The sequence below is a fragment of the Montipora capricornis genome, chromosome 3 (genome assembly GCF_036669925.1).
Source record: "Montipora capricornis isolate CH-2021 chromosome 3, ASM3666992v2, whole genome shotgun sequence".
Taxonomy (NCBI): domain Eukaryota; kingdom Metazoa; phylum Cnidaria; class Anthozoa; order Scleractinia; family Acroporidae; genus Montipora; species Montipora capricornis.
Genome location: NC_090885.1, coordinates 12,982,322 through 13,008,487, shown reverse-complemented (window position 1 = coordinate 13,008,487; position 26,166 = coordinate 12,982,322). Strand labels below are relative to the sequence as shown.

The window sequence follows — 26,166 nt, the reverse complement described above, 5'->3', positions numbered from 1 at the left end:
TAACTGTACTTAAGCATCCTTTATCATCCCTAGCCGTACTTAAGCATCCTTAACCGTACTTAAGCATCCTTAATCATCCCTAGCCGTACTTAAGCATCCCTAGGCGTACTTAAGCATCCTTCTTCATCCCTAACCGTACTTAAGCATCCTTTATCATCCCTAGCCGTACTTAAGCATCCCTAACCGTACATAAGCATCCTTAATTATCCCTAGCCGTACTTAAGCATCCCTATGCGTACTTAAGCATCCTTCTTCATCCTTAACCGTACATAAGCATCCTTTATCATCCCTAGCCGTACTTAAGCATCCTTAACCGTACTTAAGCATCCTTAATCATCCTTAGCCGTACTTAAGCATCCCTATGCGTACTTAAGCATCCTTCTTCATCCCTAGCCGTACTTAAGCGTCCCTAACCGTACTTAAGCATCCTTTATCATCCTTAGCCGTACTTAAGCATCCCTATGCGTACTTAAGCATCCTTCTTCATCCTTAACCGTACTTAAGCATCCTTTATCATCCCTAGCCGTACTTAAGCATCCCTAAGCGTACTTAAGCATCCTTTATCATCCTTAGCCGTACTTAAGCATCCCTAACCGTACTTAAGCATCCTTTATCATCCCTAGCCGTACTTAAGCATCCTTAACCGTACTTAAGCATCCTTTATCATCCTTAGCCGTACTTAAGCATCCCTATGCGTACTTAAGCATCCTTCTTCATCCTTAACCGTACTTAAGCATCCTTTATCATCCCTAGCCGTACTTAAGCATCCCTAAGCGTACTTAAGCATCCTTCTTCATCCATAACAGTACTTAAGCATCATTTATCATCCTTAGCCGTACTTAAGCATCCCTATGCGTACTTAAGCATCCTTCTTCATCCCTAGCCGTACTTAAGCATCCCTAACCGTACTTAAGCATCCTTTATCATCCCTAGCCGTACTTAAGCATCCTTAACCGTACTTAAGCATCCTTCTTCATCCCTAACCGTACTTAAGCATCCTTTATCATCCCTAGCCTTAATTAAGCATAACTAACCGTAATTAAGCATCCTTTATCATCCCTAGCCGTACTTAAGCATCCCTATTCGTACTTAAGCATCCTTCTTCATCCCTAACCGTACTTAAGCATACTTTATAATCCCTAGCCGTACATAAACATCCTTTATCATCCTTAGGCGTACTTAAGCATCCCTAGGCGTACTTAGGCATCCTTCTTCATCCCTAACCCTACTTAAGCATCCTTCTTCATCCCTAGCCGTACTTAAGCATCCTTTATCATCCCTAGCCGTACTTAAGCATCCCTAACTGTACTTAAGCATCTTTTATCATCCCTAGGCGTACTTAAGCATTCCTATGCGTACTTAAGCATCCTTCTTCATCCCTAACCGTACTTTAGCATCCTTTATCATCCTTAGACGTACTTAAGCATCCCTAACCGTACTTAAGCATCCTTTATCATCCTTAGCCGTACTTAAGCATCCCTAACCGTACTTAAGCATCCTTCTTCATCCCTAACCGTACTTAAGCATCCTTCTTCATCCCTAACAGTGTTTAAGCGTCCTTTATCATCCCTAGCCGTACTTAAGCATCCTTCTTCATCCCTAACCGTACTTAAGCATCCTTCTTCATCCCTAACAGTGTTTAAGCGTCCTTTATCATCCCTAGCCGTACTTAAGCATTCCTAACCGTACTTAAGCATCCTTTATCATCCTTAGCCGTACTTAAGCATCCTTTATCATCCTTAGCCGTACTTAAGCATCCTTCTTCATCCCTAACCGTACTTAAGCATCCTTCTTCATCCCTAACAGTGTTTAAGCGTCCTTTATCATCCCTAGCCGTACTTAAGCATCCTTCTTCATCCCTAACCGTACTTAAGCATCCTTCTTCATCCCTAACAGTGTTTAAGCGTCCTTTATCATCCCTAGCCGTACTTAAGCATCCCTAACCGTACTTAAGCATCCTTTATCATCCTTAGCCGTACTTAAGCATCCTTTATCATCCCTAGCCGTACTTAAGCATCCCTAACTGTACTTAAGCATCCTTTATCATCCCTAGGCGTACTTAAGCATCCCTATGCGTACTTAAGCATCCTTTATCATCCTTAGCCGTACTTAAGCATCCCTAACCGTACTTAAGCATCCTTTATTATCCTTAGCCGTACTTAAGCATCCCTAACCGTACTTAAGCATCCTTCTTTATCCCTAACCGTACTTAAGGATCCTTAATCATCCCTATCCGTACTTAAGCATCCCTATGCGTACTTAAGCATCCTTCTTCATCCTTAACCGTACTTAAGCATCCTTTATCATCCTTAACCGTACTTAAGCATCCTTTATCATCCTTAGCCGTACTTAAGCATCCCTATGCGTACTTAAGCATCCTTCTTCATCCTTAACCGTACTTAAGCATCCTTTATCATCCCTAGCCGTACTTAAGCATCCCTAAGCGTACTTAAGCATCCTTAATTATCGTTAGCCGTACTTAAGCATCCCTATGAGTACTTAAGCATCCTTCTTCATCCCTAACCGTACATAAGCATCCTTTATCATCCCTAGCCGTACTTAGGCATCCTTAACCGTACGTAAGCATCCTTAATTATCCCTACCCGTACTTAAGGATCCCTATGCGTACTTAAGCATCCTTCTTCATCCCTAGCCGTACTTAAGCATCCTTAATCATCCCTAGCCATACTTAAGCATACCTAACTGTACTTAAGCATCTTTAATCATCCCTAGGCGTACTTAAGCATTCCTATGCGTACTTAAGCATCCTTCTTCATCCTTAACCGTACTTAAGCATCCTTTATCATCCTTAGCCGTACTTAAGCACCCCTAACCGCACTTAAGCATCCTTTATTATCCTTAGCCGTACTTAAGCATCCCTAACCGTACTTAAGCATCCTTCCCTAACCGTACTTAAGCATCCCTATGCGTACTTAAGCATCCTTCTTCATCCTTAACCGTACTTAAGCATCCTTTATCATCCCTACCGAACTTAAGCATCCTTTATCATCCCTAGCCGTACTTAAGCATCCCTAAGCGTACTTAAGCATCCTTCTTCATCCCTAACCGTACTTAAGCATCCTTTATCATCCCTAACCGTACTTAAGCATCCTTTATCATCCCTAGCCGTACTTAAGCATCCCTAAGCGTACTTAAGCATCCTTCTTCATCCCTAACCGTACTTAAGCATCCTTTATCATCCCTAACCGTACTTAAGCATCCTTAATCATCCCTAGCCGTACTTAAGCATCGCTAAGCGTACTTAAGCATCCTTCCTCATCCCTAGCCGTACTTAAGCATCCTTTATCATCCGTAGCCGTACTTAAGCACCTTAACCGTACTTAAGCATCCTTAATCATCCCTAGCCGTACTTAAGCATCCCTATGCGTACTTAAGCATCTTCTTCATCCCTAACCGTACTTAAGCATCCTTTATCATCCCGTACTTAAGCATCCTTAACCGTACTTAAGCATCCTTATCATCCTAGCCGTACTTAAGCATCCCTCTGCGTACTTAAGCATCCTTCTTCATCCCTAACCGTACATAAGCATCCTTTATCATCCCTAGCCGTACTTAAGCATCCTTAACCGTACATAAGCATCCTTAATTATCCCTAGCCGTACTTAAGCATCCTATGCGTACTTAAGCATCCTTCTTTATCCCTAGCCGTACTTAAGCATCCTTTATCATCCCTAGCCGTACTTAAGCATCCCTAACTGTACTTAAGCATCTTTATCATCCCTAGGCGTACTTAAGCATTCCTATGCGTACTTAAGCATCCTTCTTCATCCCTAACCGTACTTAGCATCCTTTATAATCCCAAGACGTACTTAAGCATCCCTAAACGTACTTAAGCATCCTTTATCATCCTTAGCCGTACTTAAGCATCCCTAACCGTACTTAAGCATCCTTGTTCATCCCAAGCCGTACATAAGCATCCTTTATCCCTAACAGTTCATCCCTAGCCGTACTTAAGCATCCTTCTTCATCCCTAACCGTACTTAAGCATCCTTTCAAGCGTCCTTTATCATCCCTAGCCGTACTTAAGCATTCCTAACCGTACTTAAGCATCCTTATCATCCTTAGCCGTACTTAAGCATCCTTTATCATCCCTAGCCGTACTTAAGCATCCCTAACTGTACTTAAGCATCTTTTATCATCCCTAGGCGTACTTAAGCATTCCTATGCGTACTTAAGCATCCTTCTTCATCCCTAACCGTACTTTAGCATCCTTTATCATCCCTAGCCGTACCTAAGCATCCCTAACCGTACTTAAGCATCCTTTATCATCCTTAGCCGTACTTAAGCATCCCAAACCGTACATAAGCATCCTCTCTCATCCCTAACCGTACGTACTTAAGCATCCCTAACCGTACTTAAGCATCCTTTATCATCCTTAGCCGTACTTAAGCATCCCTAACCGTACTGAAGCATTCTTCTTCATCCCTAACCGTACTTAAGCATCCTTTATCATCCCTAGCCGTACTTAAGCATCCCTAACCGTACTTAACCATCCTTTATCATCCTTAGCCGTACTTAAGCATCCCTAACCGTACTGAAGCATCCTTCTTCATCCCTAACCGTACTTAAGCATCCTTTATCATCCCTAGCCGTACTTAAGCATCCCTAACCGTACTTAAGCATCCTTTATCATCCTTAGCCGTACTTAAGCATCCCTAACCGTACTTAAGCATCCTTTATCATCCCTAGCCGTACTTAAGCATCCCTAACCGTACTTAAGCATCCTCTCTCATCCCTAACCGTACTTAAGCATCCCTAACCGTACTTAAGCATTCTTTATCATCCTTAGCCGTACTTAAGCATCCTTTATCATCCTTAGCCGTACTTAAGCATCCCAAACCGTACATAAGCATCCTCTCTCATCCCTAACCGTACTTAAGCATCCCTAACCGTACTTAAGCATCCTTTATCATCCTTAGCCGTACTTAAGCATCCCTAACCGTACTTAAGCATTCTTTATCATCCTTAGCCGTACTTAAGCATCCTTCTTTATCCCTAACCGTACTTAAGCATCCTTTATCATCCCTAGCCGTACTTAAGCATCCCTAACCGTACTTAAGCATTCTTTATCATCCTTAGCCGTACTTAAGCATCCTTCTTTATCCCTAACCGTACTTAAGCATCCTTTATCATCCCTAGCCGTACTTAAGCATCCCTAACCGTACTTAAGCATCTTTATCATCCTTAGCCGTGCTTAAGCATCCTTAAGCGTACTTAAGCATCCTTCTTCATCCTTAACCGTACTTAAGCATCCTTTATCATCCCTAGCCCTACTTAAGCATCCCTAACCGTACTTAAGCATCCCTATGCGTACTTAAGCATCCTTCATTATCCCTAACCGTACTTAAGCACCCTTTATCATCCCTAGCCGTACTTAAGCATCCCTATGCGTACTTAACCATCCTTCTTCATCCTTAACCGTACTTAAGCATCCTTTATCATCCTTAGCCGTACTTAAGCATCCTTCTTCATCCTTAACCGTACTTAAGCATCCTTTATCATCCCTAGCCGTACTTAAGCATCCCTAACCGTACTTAAGCATCCTTTATCACCCCTAACCGTACTTAAGCATCCTTTATCATCCTTAGCCGTAGGTAAGCATCCTTAAGCGTACTTAAGCATCCTTCTTCATCCTTAACCTTACTTAAGCATCCTTTATCACCCCTAACCGTACTTAAGCATCCTTCATTATCCTTAGCCGTACTTAAGCATCCTTAAGCGTACTTAAGCATCCGTCTTCATCCCTAACCGTACTTAAGCATCCTTGATCATCCCTAGCCGTACTTAAGCATCCCTAACCGTACTTAAGCATTCTTTATCATCCCTAGCCGTACTTAAGCATCCCTATGCGTACTTAAGCATTCTTCTTCATCCCTAACCGTACTTAATTAAGCATCCTTTATTATCCCTAGCCGTACTTAAGCATCCCTAAGCGTACTTAAGCATCCTTCTTCATCCCTAACCGTACTTAAGCATCCGTTATTATCCCTAGCCGTACTTAAGCATCGCTAACCGTCCTTAAGCATCCTTTATCATCCTTAGTCGTACTTAAGCATGCTTAAGCGTACTTAAGAACCCTTCCTCACCCCTAACCGTACTTAAGCATCCTTAATCATCCCTAACCGTACCTAAGCATCCTTAGCTGTACTTAAGCATCCCTAAGCGTACTTAAGCCTCCTTAATCGTCCCTATGCAACCTTAAGCATCCTTAGTCATCCCTACGCATGCCTACACGTACCAAAGGATGTATTCTTTTCCTTAGGCCTACTTAATTGTCCTTGATTATCCCTAGTTGTTCAGTTACAGTGAAGTACAACTCCTGTTAAACTTTGGAAAATGGGGAGAGATTACCATAAAAATCGTAAAAACGTACATCTCTTATTATCACTGCTACTAAATTTGCAAATGGAAACAAGGAGGCCCCATTAGGGGTTATCAGGATACAGGATATTTAGTTAGGGTTAGGTGCTAGTCCCTGTAGGGACTTAATTACCATTGTTGCTTTTTCAATTTGCCTTTGAGAGACTAGGGATCTCCATCTTAAGAGTTCAAATAAATTGTTGACATGAGTGCCATAGTTAGAGTAGGACAAGACACGGGCTGCTCTGTTTTGTAGTTTTTGCAGTTTTTCCTGCAAAGTCAGTACTCCACAGTTTCCTCAAACAATATTGCAGTAGTTGAAATGAGGTTGTACTAGGGCCTGATAAATAGGATGTAAGGTCCCATAGGGGACAAGATGCCTGTTTTCACTCATGTGATCAGTAACCTTATTTTTCCTCCGAAACAAAAGAAAACGTTTGAGTGTTAATAATAGAGCTGAATTCCCGGAGACGTCACATGAAAACACTCTACGGCCGCGAAACGCTTTACGGAAAATGAGCCTAAGTCTTTAGCCGATATTAAAATATATGAAGGCTTTAGACAAGTCCATGACATTCATAAATACTTTGTTGAAATAAAGTGTTCGTGTTATTTGCGTTGTATGCCCCAGTTGTCACCATTGTGTCGGTTTTCTGACGCTTTTGTATGCGGTTTTCGGTCTTGGCCGAAAATTTTTGAGGTTTTGGATGATTTTTTTCTTCGGTTTTGCGGTTTTTAATACACCCCAATGTCCCCCTCGGTACAGGAGTTTGGAAATACTGGAGGGAATGAAAATGGTGAAATTCGCGCTCTTCAACTTCCGTCTACATCTGCTCCCTCAAATTAATGCCTTATCCATTCTGTGAATGAGCCAAAAAAGGGGATTTTTGTTTCCTTGCGTCGTCTGCAGTCCGAAAAGGTGGGTATCATATTTGAAATCGGGCAAAACGCTATAAAAGCAATGCAAAAACCAGTTTCGTAACAACATTGCTATGGTGGCGCGATAAAATCTTTTGCAAGCGTGCTTGAGTTCATAACCGTGGGTCTGCCCTGGTAAAAATTTTTTCATGCCGATTTGTAACAACGAAATAAGAAAAAAAAACCAAAAAAGAAAAGCAAAAAGTCAACAACACAGGACTCCTGTGCGGTCCCACATCCAAGTTTTAACCCCAGCCAGGAACCCATGACCCGGAGCTTACAACTCTACTTTGTTCGTGTAACGGCGTTTTCACATACCGATTTATTTTTAGATTGAATTTCCCGCGAATGAGACTCCCACAGGAGCCAGATGACCAATTACAAGAAATTAAGCTGACGTCATAGGGTCACCGAACCGGAACTGCCTTTGTTTTTGCCGTCGTACCTTGTAGCTCAAAATTTAGAAAAATTTGGAAAAACATAGTTAATTAATTGATTAATTATTCAATATTAATAGAGTCTTATAAAGGCTTTTAAAGTCGCAATAGCCTAAGGTCTATCATTCGAAAGTTTAGGACCTAATAATACAATATTAAATTTGCCGACACGGAAAAAAATTACGCAAGGTATAATATCTTGCGAGGAATTCCTCCCTACATCCAAGTTCGATAAGTTAGGGGATATTGTCCAGCCTAGATATTATTTCAAAAGGCGGCAAAGTTACGGTTAAACTTCTACTAATTGAAAACAAAATAATAGTAACTTATACAACACCTAACTTCAGTTTCCAGCGAAAGAATAGACGATAAGGGATGCTCAACCACGGTTATGGATGATGACGGATGCTTAAATAAGGTTAGGGATAATTATGGATGCTTAAGTAAGGCTAGAATACTTTTAGGGATGATTGATAACGCGTTAGTGCGGTTAGGGATAATGCTTGACGCTCAAGTACGGCTAGTACGGCGATTGAGAATCCTTAAAAACGCCGGCTAGGGATGCTTAAGTACGGCTAGGGATACTTCAGTAAGGTTAGGGATGCTTAAGTACGGTTAGAGATCCTTCGGTACGGTTAGGGATGCTTAAGTACGGTTAGCGATGCTTAAGTACGGTTAAGGATGCTTAAGTACGGCTAAGGGTGCTTAAGCATGGTTAGGGATGCTTAAGTACAGCTAGGGATGCTTACGTACAGCTTGGGATGCTTAAGTACGGCTAGGGATGCTTAAGTATGGTTCGGGATGATTAAGTACGGTTTGGAATGATTAAGGACGGTTAGGGATGATTAAGGACGTTTAAGTACGGCTAGGGATGCTTAAGTACTGCTAGGGATGCTAAAGAATGGCTAGGGATGATAAAGGATGCTCAAGTACGGATAGGGATAAAGGAGGATGCTTAAATACGCCTAGGGATGCTTAAATACGGTTAGGGACGCTTCAGTACGGTTAGGGATGCTTCAGTACCCCTAGGGATGCTTATGTACGGTTACGGATGCTTAAGCATGGTTATGGATGCTTAAGTATGGTTAGGGATGCTTAAGGATGCGTAAGTACGGTTAAGGATGATTAGGAATGCTGAAGTATGGTTAAGGATGCTTAAGTACGGTTAGGGATGCTTAAGTATGGTTAGGCATGCTTAAGTACGGCTAGGGATGCTTATGTACGGCTAGGGATGCTTAAGTACGGCTAAGGGTGCTTAAGCATGGTTGCATGGTTAGGGATGCTTAAGTACAGCTAGGGATGCTTCAGTACGGTTAGGGATGCTTAAGTACAGTTAGGGATGCTTAAAAAATACGGTTAGGGATGAAGAAGGATGCTTAAGTACGCTTAGGGATGCTTACGTACGGATAGGGATGCTGAAGTACGGTTAGGGATGCTTAAGTATGGTTAGGGATGGTTAAGGATGCGTAAGTACGGTTAAGGATGATTAGGGATGCTGAAGTATGGTTAGGGATGCTTAAGTATGGTTGGGGATGCTTAAGTATGGCTGGGGATGCCTAAGTACGGTTAGGGATGCTCAAGCACGGCTACGGATGAAGAGGGATGCTTAAGTACGCATAGGGATGCTTAAGTACGGCTAGGGATAATAAAGGATGCTTAAGTACGGTTAGGGATGGTTAAGTACGGCTAGGGACGATAACGGATGCTTAAGTACGGTTTGGGATGAAGAAGGATGCTTAAGTACGCTTAAGGATGCTTAAGTACGGCTAGGGATGATAAAGGATGCTTAAGTACGGTTAGGGATGACGAAGGATGCTTAAGTACGCATAGGGATGCTTAAGTACGGTTAGGGATGCTTAAGTACGGCTAGGGATGAAGAAGGATGCTTAAGTACGCATAGGGATGCTTAAGTACGGCTAGGGATGATAAAGGATGCTTAAGTACGGTTAGGGATGAAGAAGGATGCTTAAGTACGCTTAGGGATGCTTAAGTACTGCTAGGGATGATTAAGGATGCTTAAGTACGGTTAGGGATGATAAAGGATGCTTAAGTACGGTTAGGGATGAAGAAGGATGCTTAAGTACGCTTAGGGATGCTTAAGTACGGCTAGGGATGATTAAGGATGCTTAAGTCCGGTTAAGGATGATAAAGGATGCTTAAGTACGATTAGGGATGCTTAAGTACGGCTAAGGATGATAAAGGATCCTTAAGTACGGTTAGGGATGACGAAGGATGCTTAAGTACGCATAGGGATGCTTAGGTACGGTTAGGGATGCTTAAGTAGGGTTGGGGATGCTTAAGTATGGTTAGGGATGCTTAAGTACGGATAGGGATGCTTAAGTACGGTTAAGGTTGATTAGGGATGCTGAAGTGCGGTTAGGGATGCTTAAGTATGGTTGGGGATGCTTAAGTATGGCTGGGGATGCCTAAGTACGGTTAGGGATGCTCAAGCACGGCTACGGATGAAGAGGGATGCTTAAGTACGCATAGGGATGCTTAAGGACGGCTAGGGATAATAAAGGATGCTTAAGTACGGTTAGGGATGGTTAAGTACGGCTAGGGACGATAACGGATGCTTAAGTACGGTTAGGGATGAAGAAGGATGCTTAAGTACGCTTAAGGATGCTTAAGTACGGGTAGGGATGAAAAAGGATGCTTAAGTACGGTTAGGGATGACGAAGGATGCTTAAGTACGCATAGGGATGCTTAAGTACGCTTAGGGATGCTTAAGTACGGCTAGGGATGAAGAAGGATGCTTAAGTACGCTTACGGATGCTTAAGTACGGCTAGAGATGATAAAGGATGCTTAAGTACGGCTAGGGATGAAGAAGGATGCTTAAGTACGCTTAGGGATGCTTAAGTACGGCTAGGGATGATTAAGGATGCTTAAGTACGGTTAGGGATGATAAAGGATGCTTAAGTACGGTTAGGGATGAAGAAGGATGCTTAAGTACGAGTAGGGATGCTTAAGTACGGCTAAGGATGATAAAGGATGCTTAAGTACGGTTAAGGATGATAAAGGATGCTTAAGTACGATTAGGGATGCTTAAGTACGGCTAAGGATGATAAAGGATGCTTAAGTACGGTTAGGGATGACGAAGGATGCTTAAGTACGCATAGGGATGCTTAAGTACGGTTAGGGATGCTTAAGTACGGCTAGGGATAAAGAAGGATGCTTAAGTACGCTTATGGATGCTTAAGTACGGCTAGGGATGATAAAGGATGCTTAAGTACGGTTAGGGATGAAGAAGGATGCTTAAGTACGCATAGGGATGCTTAAGTACGGCTAGGGATTATAAAGGATGCTTAAGTACGGTTAAGGATGAAGAAGGATGCTTAAGTACGATTAGGGATGCTTAAGTACGGCTAAGGATGATAAAGGATGCTTAAGTACGGTTAAGGATGAAGAAGGATGCTTAAGTACGATTAGGGATGCTTAAGTACGGCTAAGGATGATAAAGGATGCTTAAGTACGCGTAGGGATGCTTAAGTACGGCTAGGGATTATAAAGGATGCTTAGGTACGGCTAGGGATTATTAAGGATGCGTAAGTACGGTTAAGGATGATTAGGGATGCTGAAGTATGGTTAGGGATGCTTAAGTACCGTTAGGGATGCTTAAGTATGGTTAGGGATGCTTAAGTATGGTTTGGGATGATTAAGGATGCTTAAGTACGGTTAAGGATGATTAGGGATGCTTAAGTATGCTTAGGGGTGCTTAAATATGGTTAGGGATGCTTAAGTATGGTTGGGGATGCTTAAGTACGGTTAGGGATGCTTAAGTACGGTTAGGGATTCTTAAGTACGGTCAGGGATGCGTAAGTAAGGCTAGGGATGCTTAAGTAAGGTTAAGGTTGATTAAGGATGCTTAAGTACGGTTAAGGTTGATTAGGGATGCTGAAGTGCGGTTAGGGATGCTTAAGTATGCTTAGGGGTGCTTAAATATGGTTAGGGATGCTTAAGTATGGTTGGGGATGCTTAAGTACGGTTAGGGATGCTTAAGTACGGTTAGGGATTCTTAAGTACGGTCAGGGACGATAAAGGATGCTTAAGTATGGTTAGGGATGAACAAGGATGCTTAAGTACGCATAGGGATGCTTAAGTACGGCTATGGACGATAAAGGATGCTTAAGTACGGTTAGGGATGAAGAAGGATGCTTATGTACGCATAGGGATGCTTAAGTACCACTAGGGATGACAAAGGATGCTTAAGTACGGTTAGGGATGAAGAAGGATGCTTAAGTACGCATAGGGATGCTTAAGTACCGCTAGGGATGATAAAGGATGCTTAAGTACAGTTAGGGATGAAGAAGGATGCTTAAGTACGGTTAGGGATGCTTAAGTACGGCTAGGGATTATAAAGGATGCTTAGATACGGCTAGGGATGATTAAGGATGCGTAAGTACGGTTAAGGATGATTAGGGACGCTGAAGTACGGCTAGGGATGCTTAGGTACGGTTAGGGATGCTTAAGTATGGTTGGGGATGCTTAAGTATGGTTAGGGATGCTTAAGTACGGCTAGGGATGCTTAAGTACGGTTAAGGTTGATTAGGGATGCTGAAGTGCGGTTAGGGATGCTTAAGTATGCTTAGGGATGCTTAAATATGGTTAGGGATGATTAAGTATGGTTGGGGATGCTTAAGTACGGTTAGGGATGCTTAAGTACGGCTACGGATGAAGAGGGATGCTTAAGTACGCATAGGGATGCTTAAGTACACCTAGGGATGATAAAGGATGCTTAAGTACGGTTAGGGATGGTTAAGTACGGCAAGGGACGATAACGGATGCTTAAGTATGATAAAGGATGCTTAAGTACGGTTAGGGATAAAGAAGGATGCTTAAGTACGCATAGGGATGCTTAAGTACGGCTAGGGATGATAAAGGATGCTCAAGTACGGTTAGGGATGAAGAAGGATGCTTAAGTACGTATAGGGATGCTTAAGTACGGCTAGGGATGATAAAGGATGCTTAAGTACGGTTCGGGATGAAGAAGGATGCTGAAGTACGCTTATGGATGCTTAAGTACGGCTAGGGATGATAAAGGATGCTTAAGTACGGTTATGGATGAAGATGGATGCTTAAGTAAGGATAGGGATGCTTAAGTACGGTTAGGGATGCTTAAGTACGGCTAGGGATGAAGAAGGATGCTTAAGTACGCTTAAGGATGGTTAAGTACGGCTAAGGATGATAAAGGATGCTTAAGTACGGCTAGGGATGAAGAAGGATGCTTAAGTACGCATAGGGATGCTTAAGTACGGCTAAGGATGATAAAGGATGCTTAAGTACGGTTAGGGATGAAGAAGGATGCTTCAGTACGGTTAGGGATGCTTAAGTACGGCTAAGGATGATAAAGGATGCTTAAGTACGGTTAAGGATGATAAAGGATGCTTAAGTACGGTTAAGGATGCTTAAGTACGGCTAGGGATGATAAAGGATGCTTAAGTACGGTTAGGGATGCTTAAGTACGGCTAAGGATGATAAAGGATGCTTAAGTACGCTTACGGATGCGTAAGTACGGCTAGGGATGATAAAGGATGCTTAAGTACGGCTAGGGATGATTAAGGATGCTTAAGTACAGTTAAGGATGATTAGGGATGCTGAAGTATGGTTAGGGATGCTTAAGTACCGTTAGGGATGCTTAAGCATGGTTAGGGATGCTTAAGTATGGTTTGGGATGATTAAGGATGCTTAAGTACGGTTAAGGATGATTAGGGATGCTGAAATACGGTTAGGGGTGCTTAAATATGGTTAGGGATGCTTAAGTATGGTTGGGGATGCTTAAGTACGGTTAGGGATGCTTAAGTACGGTTAGGGATTCTTAAGTACGGTCAGGGATGCGTAAGTAAGGCTAGGGATGCTTAAGTAAGGTTAAGGTTGATTAAGGATGCTTATGTACAGTTAAGGATGATTAGGGATGCTGAAATACGGTTAGGGATGCTTAAGTATGGTTAGGGATGCTTAAGTATTGTTGGGGATGCTTAAGTATGGTTGGGGATGCTTAAGTATGGTTGGGGATGCCTAAGTACGGTTTGGGTTGCTCAAGTACGGCTACGGATGAAGAGGGATGCTTAAGTACGCATAGGGATGCTTAAGTACACCTAGGGATGATAAAGGATGCTTAAGTACGGTTAGGGATGGTTAAGTACGGCAAGGGACGATAACGGATGCTTAAGTATGATAAAGGATGCTTAAGTACGGTTAGGGATAAAGAAGGATGCTTAAGTACGCATAGGGATGCTTAAGTACGGCTAGGGATGATAAAGGATGCTCAAGTACGGTTAGGGATGAAGAAGGATGCTTAAGTACGTATAGGGATGCTTAAGTACGGCTAGGGATGATAAAGGATGCTTAAGTACGCTTAGGGATGCTTAAGTATGGTTAGGGATGCTTAAGTACGGCTAGGGATTATAAAGGATGCTTAAGTACGGTTAGGGATGAAGAAGGATGCTTAAGTACGCATAAGGATGCTTAAGTACGGCTAGGGACGATAACGGATGCTTAAGTACGGTTAGGGATGAAGAAGGATGTTTAAGTACGCTTAAGGATGCTTAAGTACGGCTAGGGATGATAAAGGATGCTTAAGTACGGTTAGGGATGCTTAAGTACGGCTAGGGATGATAAAGGATGCTTAAGTACGGTTAGGGATGAAGAAGGATGCTTCAGTACGGTTAGGGATGCTTAAGTACGGCTAAGGATGATAAAGGATGCTTAAGTACGGTTAGGGATGCTTAAGTACGGTTAGGGATGAGAGAGGATGCTTATGTACGGTTTGGGATGCTTAAGTACGGCTAAGGATGCTTAGGTACGGTTAGGGATGCTTAGTTACGGCTAGGGATGAAGCCACCTGGGACCACTATATGAGTTACTACACTGGACCACTATATGAGTGCCTACACCAAGTAGTTACCAGATTTAGAGTCACGCTGGCCTGGTCGGTCATGTCGCTGTCGAAATGACGAAGTGAAAAGATGTCGCTTTGTCGAAGTTAAAAATGGATTGTCGCTGTCGCGAAGATTGTCGCCACATTTTTTGCAATTTTAGAGCGATGTCGCTTGTCGTCAAGAACGCTTGGGAGGCCTCTTCAAAGACTAACTAAATTTGGCGGCGACTTGTTTTTGCAGTTGAGCCCACGTTTTCACGGTGTAAGTTTCTCAAAACGCGAAAACGAGGCTTTCGGGTCAAAACAAGAATTTCTTATCCATCTTGATTCTTGACTGTTTCCTTCGCATTTTTGCGAGTAATTTAAGGTTTGTCTTGCCTAAGTGAAACGTGGGCTCAACTGTAATAAAAAACGTAAGGTAAAGTCAGCTTACAGGCCTAGTGGCCCATCAGACCGGAGCTTATCTTCGGTTTCTGAAGCATGAAGCAACTAGGAGTATTTCTACTCCCCCCTGAATGGGATACTAGTCCATCGCAGGGTTACCCCCAGCATTTCGCTGATACCCATTTATCATGACACCTGGGTGGAGAGAGGCACCTAGAGAATAAAGTGTCTTGCCCACGAACACAACACAATGTCCCCGGCCAGGTCCAGAGCCCGGACATTCGCTCCGAAGTCGAGCACACTAACCATGAGGCCACCGCGCCTAACTGTAATAACACTTGAAAATTCATTATTAGTGCCTTTTGGCTTTCGCCAGGGCTGCCCATAACAATTAGCCTGCGTAGATGGCGGGATATTTCAAAACTACTAGTGCCCATCCCAGTCGCAAGCAACTCACGACCCACTCGCGGCCAAAAACATGGCACTCGCGAGTTTTAAATAATCCAGCGATAAAATACCCTACCAGCTACGCAGGCTAATAACCATTTGCAAAATAAATCCAGCTAAGTAAACGACAGACTATTAGTTTCAAAAATATAGTTAACAACACGGTCGAGGTTTTTTCAGTTATGGCCATAAAAATTTTTTTGCCGGTATATTCCAAGTCCAGAAATACTATTTACTCTTCCGCAACAATGTTATCGTGTACTTCACATAACACATCTTCATCCATAGCGGTTGCTCTCAAAAGACGGACAGGATCCAAAGCTATCATCGACTCGGGTTCCAGTTCGTCTGCACGTTTAGAGTTGATAGTAGACACAGTTCCATTTGGAGTCAAAGGAGGCGAAGTAACTTCATAAGAAGCTGTTTTACAGAACACTGTGGTGACGGCTCTTCTAAAATTACGACTTTTCCAGGCGTATAGAAATTGGTTCACCGAACAATTAACCAAAGGAAATAAGCAATCCAAGTCTCTGAACCAATGAACTAGCGTACAGCTGCAATTGTCACTGAAACTGATGATATACATCATAACAGCGGAGGGAATCAGACACGCCAGGAAAATTCCCAAAATGGTGTAAAAGGCTCGGTTTAGTTTTCGTTCCATGGACATAGCCTTTAGTTTCACCTGTGTCTGGTGAAGCCAGCTCCAGCGCGTTATTTGCTGTTTTAGCCTTTGATGAATACGGACATATGTAAACGTCAATATGGTTACTATTATTATAAGGGCTGCATTGTTGAACATAAATGCAAACAAGTAAAAGCCAGTGACGAAATAAAAGCACGACAATGATATGGATATCACCCATATAAGCACCGATATCAGGTTCACAGTGTTATTGGATAAGACTCTCTTGTGGTACGACATCACTGTGAAATATCGATCAAGAGTTAGAGCCACCAGACTCAATAACGAAGCTGTGTAAGAGACGAAGAACGACAAATGAATTAACCAGACATTATGCATAACAGGATATCCCATGGCTTCTCTTGTATGAAACATGATAAATAGAGGCTCGGTCAATGCGCCAACCACGAGGTCGCTTATGGCCAGCTGCAGAACGAAGCAGTTGAACGAATTCTTCAGTTCTTTGTAAGGATCTTTGATCATAGCAATGCAAAGTAAAAAGTTTCCAGGTAAAGTTATGAGACATAATCCAAAAGCTATGGACGCTGTCAGCACAGAAAGAGCAAATGGTGGCCACGTTTCTTCACATAAATGCTTGATGAATGGCATCGCCGTATAAGTAGCTGCCCCAAGAAACTTATATGGATTTTCTGAAAGAAAGAATTGAAAAACAGCTGAAATTTACAACTTAACATAGATGCCTTCGTTTAACTCGCAATTATTTAACTAGCTCACAACAGCTCACAACAGGCTTGATAGCTCCGAGTAGGCTTGTTCCCGTTAAAAATGTCTCCTAGTTCCCTTGTTCTGGAAATAACCTCTGCAAATATGGTTATGTTCCCTTGTTCCCTAAGAATTTGCCTCCACTACTCAACCGGACACCTGATCTAGGAGTGATATATGGGCGCGTTGGCCAGCCAAGCCCCTGTGCCATTCATTTAGTATTGGAATAAGTACAAAAATATTACTGAATGCATTAACTCTATTATAAAGAGAAGAGCAAGGCACCAGAGCATTATTATAATTATTATAATAATTATTATTATTACTATTATTAACAGAAACTTCAAGCTCACGATAGAACTTTTTAAAGACAAGTTTTGGCATGACTCATGCCATCATCAGTTTAATTTGTTGTTTCCTTTTCCACTAATTTAAATACGTTTACAATTTGAAATTTAAAATACAGTAACAGTTACAATTCTGCGCGTGCAAGTGCACGAATGTATAATAATAATAATAATAATAATAATAACAATAATAATAATTATTGTTATTATTATTATTATTATTACTATTATTATTATTATATCCCCGACTAAGACACTATTTACAATCAACAATGAAATGATATATGAAATGCGGATATGAAATCAAGTGAAGCTATTATCCTCGCAGTTGTGAACGCAATTTTTTGCAATTGCGTAGAGAAGCCTGAAAAATTCAGGAATTCAAAGAGGTTTGAACCCGTGACCTCGCGATACCGGTGCGACGCTCTAACCAACTGAGCTATGAAGCCACTGCCGCTGGGAGTTGGTCATTTGTGAGTTCTAATAATCGCGTGAGGAATGAATCAACGATGAAATGATATATGAAATGGATCATATATGAACTGCGGATATAAAATCAAGTGAAGCTATGATCTTCGCAGTTATGAACGCAATTTTTGCAATTGCGTAGAGAAGCCTGAAAAATTGAGGTCTTCAACGGGGTTTGATTCATTCCTCAAGGGAACATTGGAATCCACAAATGACCAGCTCCCAACTTCAGTGGCTTCATAGCTCAGCTGGTTAGAGCGTCACACCGGTATCGCGAGGTCACAGGTTCAAACCCCGTTGAAGTCCTGAATTTTCTAGGCTTCTCTAGGCAATTGCAAAAATTGCGTTCATAACTGCGAGGATAATAGCTTCACTTGACTATTTACAATGTAAATGAACGCTATCATGAGCAACCTAACGACGGCATAAAGCCTTTTTTTCAGCGCGGTATCACAATAAATGGAACTGGGCTTGTGCACGCTGCAAGGCTGACCGTAGAATGCCTTACTCGAGTAACGGTCGCAAAATACAAACCGCGATCACGCGGTGCCACCCCAAGCGCCTTAAACTCTCAATCAGGCCCCAGTTGTTCAGGCGATGGGTAGCGTTATCCGCTGGATAAATCAAGTCATAGCGAAACCAATTGCGCTATCCAGCGGATGGTAAATTATCCGGAGGATTGCGTTATCCACCTTTTGAACAACTGGGGCTGGGCCTCTGCTACAGCTATTTATGCTGATAAGATTATCACAAATTACACATAATTTGACCGCAAGTACGCTTTATCAGTTCTTATCTCTTGGAACACCATTGCCCGCCTACCATGCAACCCCTAAAGTGGACCTTACCTTATTGGGTGCTTTTAAGGTTCTTCCTTTCCAGTGTAATCGAACAACCAGCGGCACGCAGCGTTACACTGTTTCCGTGCTGTTGAGAAAAAATTGGGTGTATTTTGAAGGGCTACGGAGATCAGCTAAATACGTCAGAATAGGTGACTTAATTTGTGTCGAAAACTGAAAATGCTACGGTAACTGATCATTTATCACTCAAAATTAAATATATTCAGATTTTCAAAACTGAACCAAATAGATTTAAATTCTTTATGATATCATGAGTGGATACCAGAGGATTTTTTTTTTTTTCAAGGTCGGAGAGAACGCTCAGTGGTTTGAGTGCCATAACTCCGAGTCTGTATCATCAAAAGGAAGATACTGAAACTTTAGTATCAGACCCGTAAGGAAGGGTATTACAGTTTTGTTCTGATTCACTTTTTGTGCAGGAGGCTTGAGCTTGGCACACTTCTGAAAGATCATGATGAGCAAACCCAGTGAATAATACAGATTTTCAACTTTATTTCCCACTTTTGTTCATTTTAGATAGTGACAGCTCTAAACCTGTAAAATACACACGTAAAGTAGTCTCTGCGCCAAGAAAATCCGTTTTGAATTTCAAAAGTTTGAGTAATATCCACGTTTTTTCAGTTCGTTTTTGGCTTCCTGTTTTTTAAATCATACTGCCCTCAAAACGTACGAAATGCAGTCTCAGACGACCTAATTTAAAAATTTTTCCTGGGGAGCATGCTCCCAGACCCCCTAGAGGCTAATTTGGCGCTTGTTTGGTCCGTCTCCTCATTAGATCACACCCTCGATGCTAAAAAAAAAAAAAAAAACCTGCCTACCGGCCTTGCTATTGTTTTACCTCGTTGAAAACATATTGTAAGAACAGCTTTTCAGAACTTGAAGCTAGTACTTTGACTTTTGACTAGTTTTCGAACACAAAATATTTTCGTATGCTTCCGGAACCCAAGTTTACTTTATTTTATTTTACTTTAATGTTTTGTTCAATACAAAAGACTACAAATATTGACAGAAAAACCCTTAACAGGAAACAACTTCACTCACTGATGGGTTACCTAAAAATTCACAATAAATAATAAATAAAACAACTGAAAAATTAAATCATAAATGCATAAGTAAGGAAAAGTTATGAAAAAAAAAATGATTGAGTGATAAAAAAATGAATTGCAAGAATGTATTAATATCCTTCAGATGTAAAAAGCTTTTAAAGCGATCATAAGGACAGGGGCACCCAACGAATCTGTTCCTTATATTATCTGTTTCCCAGGGGAATCTTGCTGGCTGGCAAAAATACAGGTGTTTCGATGAGCTGGCTGGGAAATTTTGTTATTGATAGAGGTTTTGCCTGGGAATTACTGACTTTTTCTAGCATTTCAACCCGAGCTGGCTGTAGAAACTCTGAAGACTGAGGACGACTAAAAAAAAAAAAATTAATAAAAAAAAATAAAAAGTAAAGAGAACCCCTTCCCTCTCCCAGAGAGTAGTCACATACGACGGCTGGTCAGAGTGATTCGCTTGCGGAAAAACCCGTTTTGTCCCGGTTTTGTCGCTTTCGCTCGGTCGTTTTGGATTGAGGGATTTGAAAGCGCGCGGAATTCCTGGCTGGGAAATAAATTTGATCAGCTGGCTTGGAAACCAACCAATTTTATCTAGCTGGCTGGGAAATTTCTTGTGTGTCTTGCTGGGAAAAAGGAACAGATAATGTTTTCCCAGCAACACTGAAAAACACCCGAAAATGCCTTAATAACATTTATTTTCCTTAACTGGGGTATAATAATGCATTTTACAACAAATTGGTCGTTGGGTGCCCCTGTAAGGACTCAATTTTTCTCAAATGTAAATGCAGAGAGTTCCAAGATTTTACTACTCTAAAGAAATACGAAAATTTTAGAACATTAGTTTTTGCGTATTTAATTTTAAACCAGTTTTCGTTCTGGTATTAGCATGTCTGAGGTGTGACGTCTGGTAGCATGTCTGAGTTTAATGACTTTAAGGGGCATTGTCATGAGCTGCGCGTGCTCGAGTTTGTTTGTTCTCCGGCCCACGGAAAAATTCTAGCCGCCATCATGGATTCACGCGTGAGTCACGTATATTCGCCGGAGTTTCTCCTTTGTCCACCATGGCCCACTTCAGTGGACACCATTTTGAATTTGTCGATTCAACTTGAAAAAAGTTAACCTAACACTTTTCAAGTTTTCACAAGACGCTAGCGCATGCGCTAGGTGATTGGTTAATTCCTGTTAGAAAGTGGTCACATTTTTTTCCTAGTTGGTCCGAGTCAAAACGGAAAATATTCGTTTGCGAATCACATTTTAATAATTTTCAGCGCTTTATTTTGAAAAAAAAAGTGTTTTTTAAAGCAACATTTATTTGATCGGTACCTGTTTATCCAAGAATGACAAAAGCGGCAAACAGCCAGAAAACGAATTCTTCGCTAAGAATGCGTTCGGATCTACTTATTAGCCTGCATAGCAAGCGCTTAATTAAAGGGGAGGGAAAAATGGAGTCAAGCTCCGCCTCCCTCTATGCTCAGTACCTCTTTATACTTGTTTGGTTTTCATTGAAAAGCTTGAATGAAAGCCTTAAAGAGAAAACTGTCAGGTTGATGTTGAACAGAACGCCGTCTTCAATAAACGGTTTACGTGACGAAACGCATAAAATGTCGTGAAGAAAATAGTGAAAGGCAAAAGGACACTTCAATCCCTTGCCAAGAAAGGCCTGCAGTTCTTAAATTACGTGATGATATAACAAATTAATACGGGCAGTCCCAAAGGTCAATGTACGTGGTGAAGCCATCATAGACCATCAAACAATACCCTTTTCAATAAATCTTCATTTCCACACGCCAAAGCAAAAAATGGACATTTTCAAAGGATGTTTCAATTTTTAACCTCTGTCAAACTTGTCAGCGATTTATTTGTGGTTTCATTCGCGAGATTAAACTAAGTAAGCCCTTATTCGCGAGAAGCTCAGTCTTGTAGATGTCAAAACGTTAGCTACCTAAACGTCGTTAGTAGAAAAATCAGTAAATCAGCGAACTCAAGAAACATTTATTGCTGCGCGCGACATTTCCGCGCAAAAGCAATCTAGTTTCTCTTCGTCGGAAATTTGTTAGAGTATATACTTTAACTTTATCACAGACTGAAAAGGAAAAAGCATACTCTAACCTTACGTAGTATTTCTGCTTTGAATCTCGTCTCTCCTTGTTCTAGTCCCTAATGAGATTTGACTTCCAAATAGAAGGGAGGCGTAAAATTTGGCAGTGACCTTAATGATTGATAATTTAATTTTCGCCAGCAGATAATTAGGACTGCACTGAACTAAGACTTCCTTTTCTAACTTTCTTTTCAATAACACTCGATTTGCCAGAGTTAACAACTTACTTTTAGCTTGCAGCTTGCTTCGTCTATGACAATTCCCTAAATTCACTCAATTCGCTCGAGTGGACCAAATTTCTTGTCATCCAAGTTCCTCCATTTGTAGAGTCTATGAGGATCTTCACTCGATCACGCTAATCCAGGAAAAGACCCAAGAGAGCTTGGTCTAGTAGAACAATCTAGAATGTTGACGCAATTTCGGTTAATTGTCTACTTCGTACATTGGCGGCTGGAACATCTAAAGAAAATATACTATTAAGATCTATGAAAGAACACTCGCAGTCTTCAGATGCATGCAAGATAACGTGTGAGCCCAACTCCTTACGAATGTCACAGAGCGCTTTCGAAGTCACGCGATCGTTGAAAAAGTTTACTATGGGTGAGTTGCTTGGGAGTCTCGGGGTGGACTGAAGCGCAGCAATTTTGGGGGAAGGGGGGGGGGGGGGGAGATATTGAGCTATGGTCGGTGAGAACGTAGTCCTGAGGTTGGTTTTTTATGACTACTTATCTGCCAGCTGCTATGTGCTGAAGCGTTTTGAGAATTATCTCGATTTCGTTTGGTGGTTTTGCAGCAGAGGGTCTCCCGTATGCGCTCGCCTGACCTTTGGATCGCTTTACCGTACAACTCCCTTGTGAAAAAATTGTATGTGTTAATAACCAGATGTAAAAGGAACAATAGATTATTGATTAACAGGCCCTTGTAACCCTGTTAATCAGCCGCCAATTCTTTTTACTGTACGCATTATTTGAGTAAATTAATAGGTTTGTGAGCTGTCTTTGAGCTGGCGAAACACGGGTGTACAATTTATCACGAGTGGTCAACGAGATCATTAGAAAGTGCCCTGATGATAAAAGCCGGGCGTTTTTCTACAACGTCACCAATGATATATGTCAAAAAACAACAACTGGAACGGTCAATGATATATATAGCGATATGCCAGCTGATGATTTGACAAGAAACTTTGATTTCAAGGACGAAGTCTTCAGTGAAACAAACCAGACATTTTCGAGCTTCCAGAAATGTACTGAAGAGAACCTTCATGCTCATAGAAACCGGGTAACTGGAAACCGAATTTCAACTCTTCTTCCTTAAATCGAGCTTCCATTTCAATCCCAGCACAATATTTTTCTTTCCGCCTATTTCCCAAGTTGACTAAGTTGGGTTCAATGGTCTTCAATGCCCGATGTCATACGGGGTCGAGTTCTTTGGCTCTCTACTTTCCCGCTAGAGGTTTTTGTCAAAGTACTCGGCCAGTTTTCATTTTTCATGAAACAGAATTGATTTGTCCAGCTTCATTTGATTTACAGTTTTCCAGAATTAAAGCAACATATTATCCGCTCAAAGCAGAGGGTTTTGTGCTGCACGTTTTAATATATCATCAATCAATAGCATTATTTATAGATCACGAAAGTCTTGCGTGACGACTGGGTGATTTCGCTTACATGTTGCATAATCTTCTTAGGGTTATTGATAACTTAAATAAATAAATAAATACAAAAGATTATTTTCAACAGATTACACACGAGTCATAGGACTCAGCACTTATTGAAAGCATCTCAAGAAGTACATGCTCCAGATTCGGGTCCTATAAGATTGACCTGAGGATAAATATTGTTTCATTCCTCCCCATTCTCCTTTGCTTCCAAATCGATTGTCGAATGCACTTCAATGATCCGAGATTTATAATAGTGTACGCTTACAAATTACCAATCTCGTTCCCAGGGTCTTCATTGTCATTGACAAAGAGACCCTAGGAACGAGGTTGACAAATTACAACGAAAGAACTGATTCTTCCACATTGTAGAGCACACGTGCGAATCCTATGATGTACTAGCTTGCGAACAGGCTCCCAGAGAGGGCGAAAAAAATTCGGCCCGCGAAGCGTGAATCCGCGAGCGAAGCGAGTGTGCAACCCCTCATCACCAGACCGCTCTCGGCTCGTCCCACTCGCCCTAGACTACACTCGGCTAACTCGCCCTAAACCCAAGCGGGAGCCTGTCCGCAGGCTAATGATGTACCACCCAAAGTTTCCACTGTTCTTTTCAGTTCAGTTTTTTTCACGAGGTGCTGTTTAGCGACTTCTTTCGCACACCACATACATTCAACAAGTACAAAACACACGACAGCCATATTATGGAGACGGCTCCCCTAATACATCATTGCTCCAGCCTCTTAGCAGATAATTTTTTGAATAATACTGATGTATCTTTAGGCCAGCCTAAAAGCAGAGCTCCTCAATAATTATGTTTTTGTTTTCAGATGTTTTTATAAATAGCCTGCTTACCGTACGACCAGTTCCGCCTGCTTATCGTATGACCATAAATTAGTCTAGATCAAGAGAAAATGAGGGGACAGAGACGGAGGCTCCCGGTCCAGCCCTTGGGATATGTGAAGTCTTTGTTCTAGCGGAAGTCTGTCTTCCGAGACGGCCAACCTACCTCTTTGGGCAATAGATGAGAAAAAAAGAAATTCCGAGAAAGCCAAAGCAAGACTGCATGCGGACGTCTCTGAAGACAGACTTCTGCTAGAACAAAGACTTCCGCTTGTCTAAAAATAACTTTCGTGGACATGACATATCCCGGCCAACGCCCTGAGCCTCCCTCTCTGTCCCCTCATTTTCTCTTGTCTAGATCTATTTTTCCCGTTCTCTTTATTGCTCTTTTCGCCATTTTTCGTCACCATTGTTTAATTAACCTGGTTTTCGTGGGGTTTTCCTTGCTCGAAAATGTTCGTTATTCCATTATTCCAGTAAAAAAGAACTCATTATTCCGTTGAAAAAATCGATTTATTCGAGTCGACAAATCGATGATTCCAAAGGAAGTCGTTCTTCCATTATTTCACCCCACAAAATTTCCGTTATTCTTATATTATTCCTCTTCACTTTTTGTGTTATCTTCGTTTGTTTCCCGAAATGGGAGGTACACGAAATAAATTCTACTGTCAATCGCCCGGTTTCGCTAAAGGTTAATTGCTGATTTGTCCCTGTTACGGCTTTTATGTCGTCGTTGCAATCGGTTTCATGAACGGTATTTGATGGAGGATGTAAGTTAAAGGCCACTGTTTCACCAAAGCTGAAACAACCCAAAACTTTACTAATGCTAACATTAGGCCTAAAAAAAAAACCAAGGTTAGCCTAAGGTTAGCATTTTTGTAAAGGTTTGGGTTGTTTCATTTATAGTAAAACAATGACCTGAAACCTGCACTTTACACCCTCCAGGTATTTGGTGCGTTGTGGGGGTTTTTAATTGGTGGTCACACAAACGTATCAAACCGTGACCGTAGTACTAATGGCAAACAATGATCAGCCGAAAATTTAGCCTGTAATTCCTTTTGGATTGGATAGAGTCTTCATATTAACTAACTGGTAAAATATTTTAATTTTTCAAAATTAGAAATATAGTATATCTATGACATGTATAATTTGAAATAAAATCGTCCAAATCATGAATGCATCAATCCAAAGCTGAATGGCAAGTAGCCGATTCTGCAAATGGCCATAACGCGAATAGGTATAAGGCAAGTAGGCATCACGCAAAAGGGGCATGACGCAAACTTGCATAACGCAAATTGCCATAGCGCAAAGAGGATAACGCAATGAGGCATAACGCAGAGACATAACGCAGAGGCATAACTTAAACAGGAGGAAAAAGTTCGATAGCGATTATATGTTCTTTCCCTTGAGCAATCAACTGACGTTTTGTTTAGAGCTGACATTATTTACGAAGTACACAGCTAGTCTAAATATTCTTGTACTCAGTTTGGCCATTTCATCAACCAGCGGCTACAAACATAATGATAAAGCGCATTTTACTTTGGACTTGACGTTTCGTATGCTACAACATCTTCAGAAGTGACGGTTGAACAAATTCAAATATGATATATATAAAATTAAGAAGACTGGTAAATAACTGCGTTTTCTCATTATGTTTGTAGCCGCTGTTTGTTGTACAGCTAGTCTAATCTTCAAAGGGCCTTTGCGTTATGGCTATTTTAAGTTATACCTTTTGCGTTATGCTTTGCTGCGTTCTGCATTTCTGCGTTATGCCTTTCTGCGTTTTTCCTCTTTACGTTATGGCTATAATTTTCTGCCAGATGTATAATTTATTGCCCCCGCAGGGATGTTAGAGGCAAAATCGTCAAGGAGGCATCATTGAAGTTTGCGCGTATATAGAGTTACAGTGATGTAGTATTACATATGTAGTGTGTGGTAAGAGGAAAAATTTCGACTTCAAAGCTGCAAGCGCGAACTTAATGGCAAATGAT

At 41.5% G+C, this 26,166-nt stretch overlaps 1 protein-coding gene across 2 annotated transcripts; it reads right to left on the bottom strand.

The window, feature by feature from the left end:
* Window positions 1-14,648: 14,648 nt before the first annotated feature.
* Window positions 14,649-22,250, bottom strand: LOC138041133 (adenosine receptor A2b-like). 2 transcript variants are annotated; one of them, XM_068886903.1, is made up of 3 exons: window positions 21,909-22,250; window positions 18,517-18,595; window positions 14,649-16,780 (listed from the first exon to the last, which is right to left on the bottom strand). In XM_068886903.1, the coding sequence occupies exon 3, from the start codon at window positions 16,737-16,739 to the stop codon at window positions 15,678-15,680; it is 1,062 nt and encodes a 353-aa protein (XP_068743004.1). In that variant the 5' UTR covers window positions 16,740-16,780; window positions 18,517-18,595; window positions 21,909-22,250; the 3' UTR covers window positions 14,649-15,677. The 2 variants fall into 2 exon arrangements, with proteins under 2 accessions (XP_068743004.1, XP_068743005.1); XM_068886904.1 differs by lacking the exon at window positions 21,909-22,250 and adding an exon at window positions 21,693-21,731.
* Window positions 22,251-26,166: the final 3,916 nt, after the last annotated feature.

Excerpts from the sequence above, each read along its gene's own strand:
- LOC138041133 (XM_068886903.1), bottom strand. The coding sequence starts at position 16,739 with ATGCCATTCATCAAGCATTTATGTGAAGAAACGTGGCCACCATTTGCT.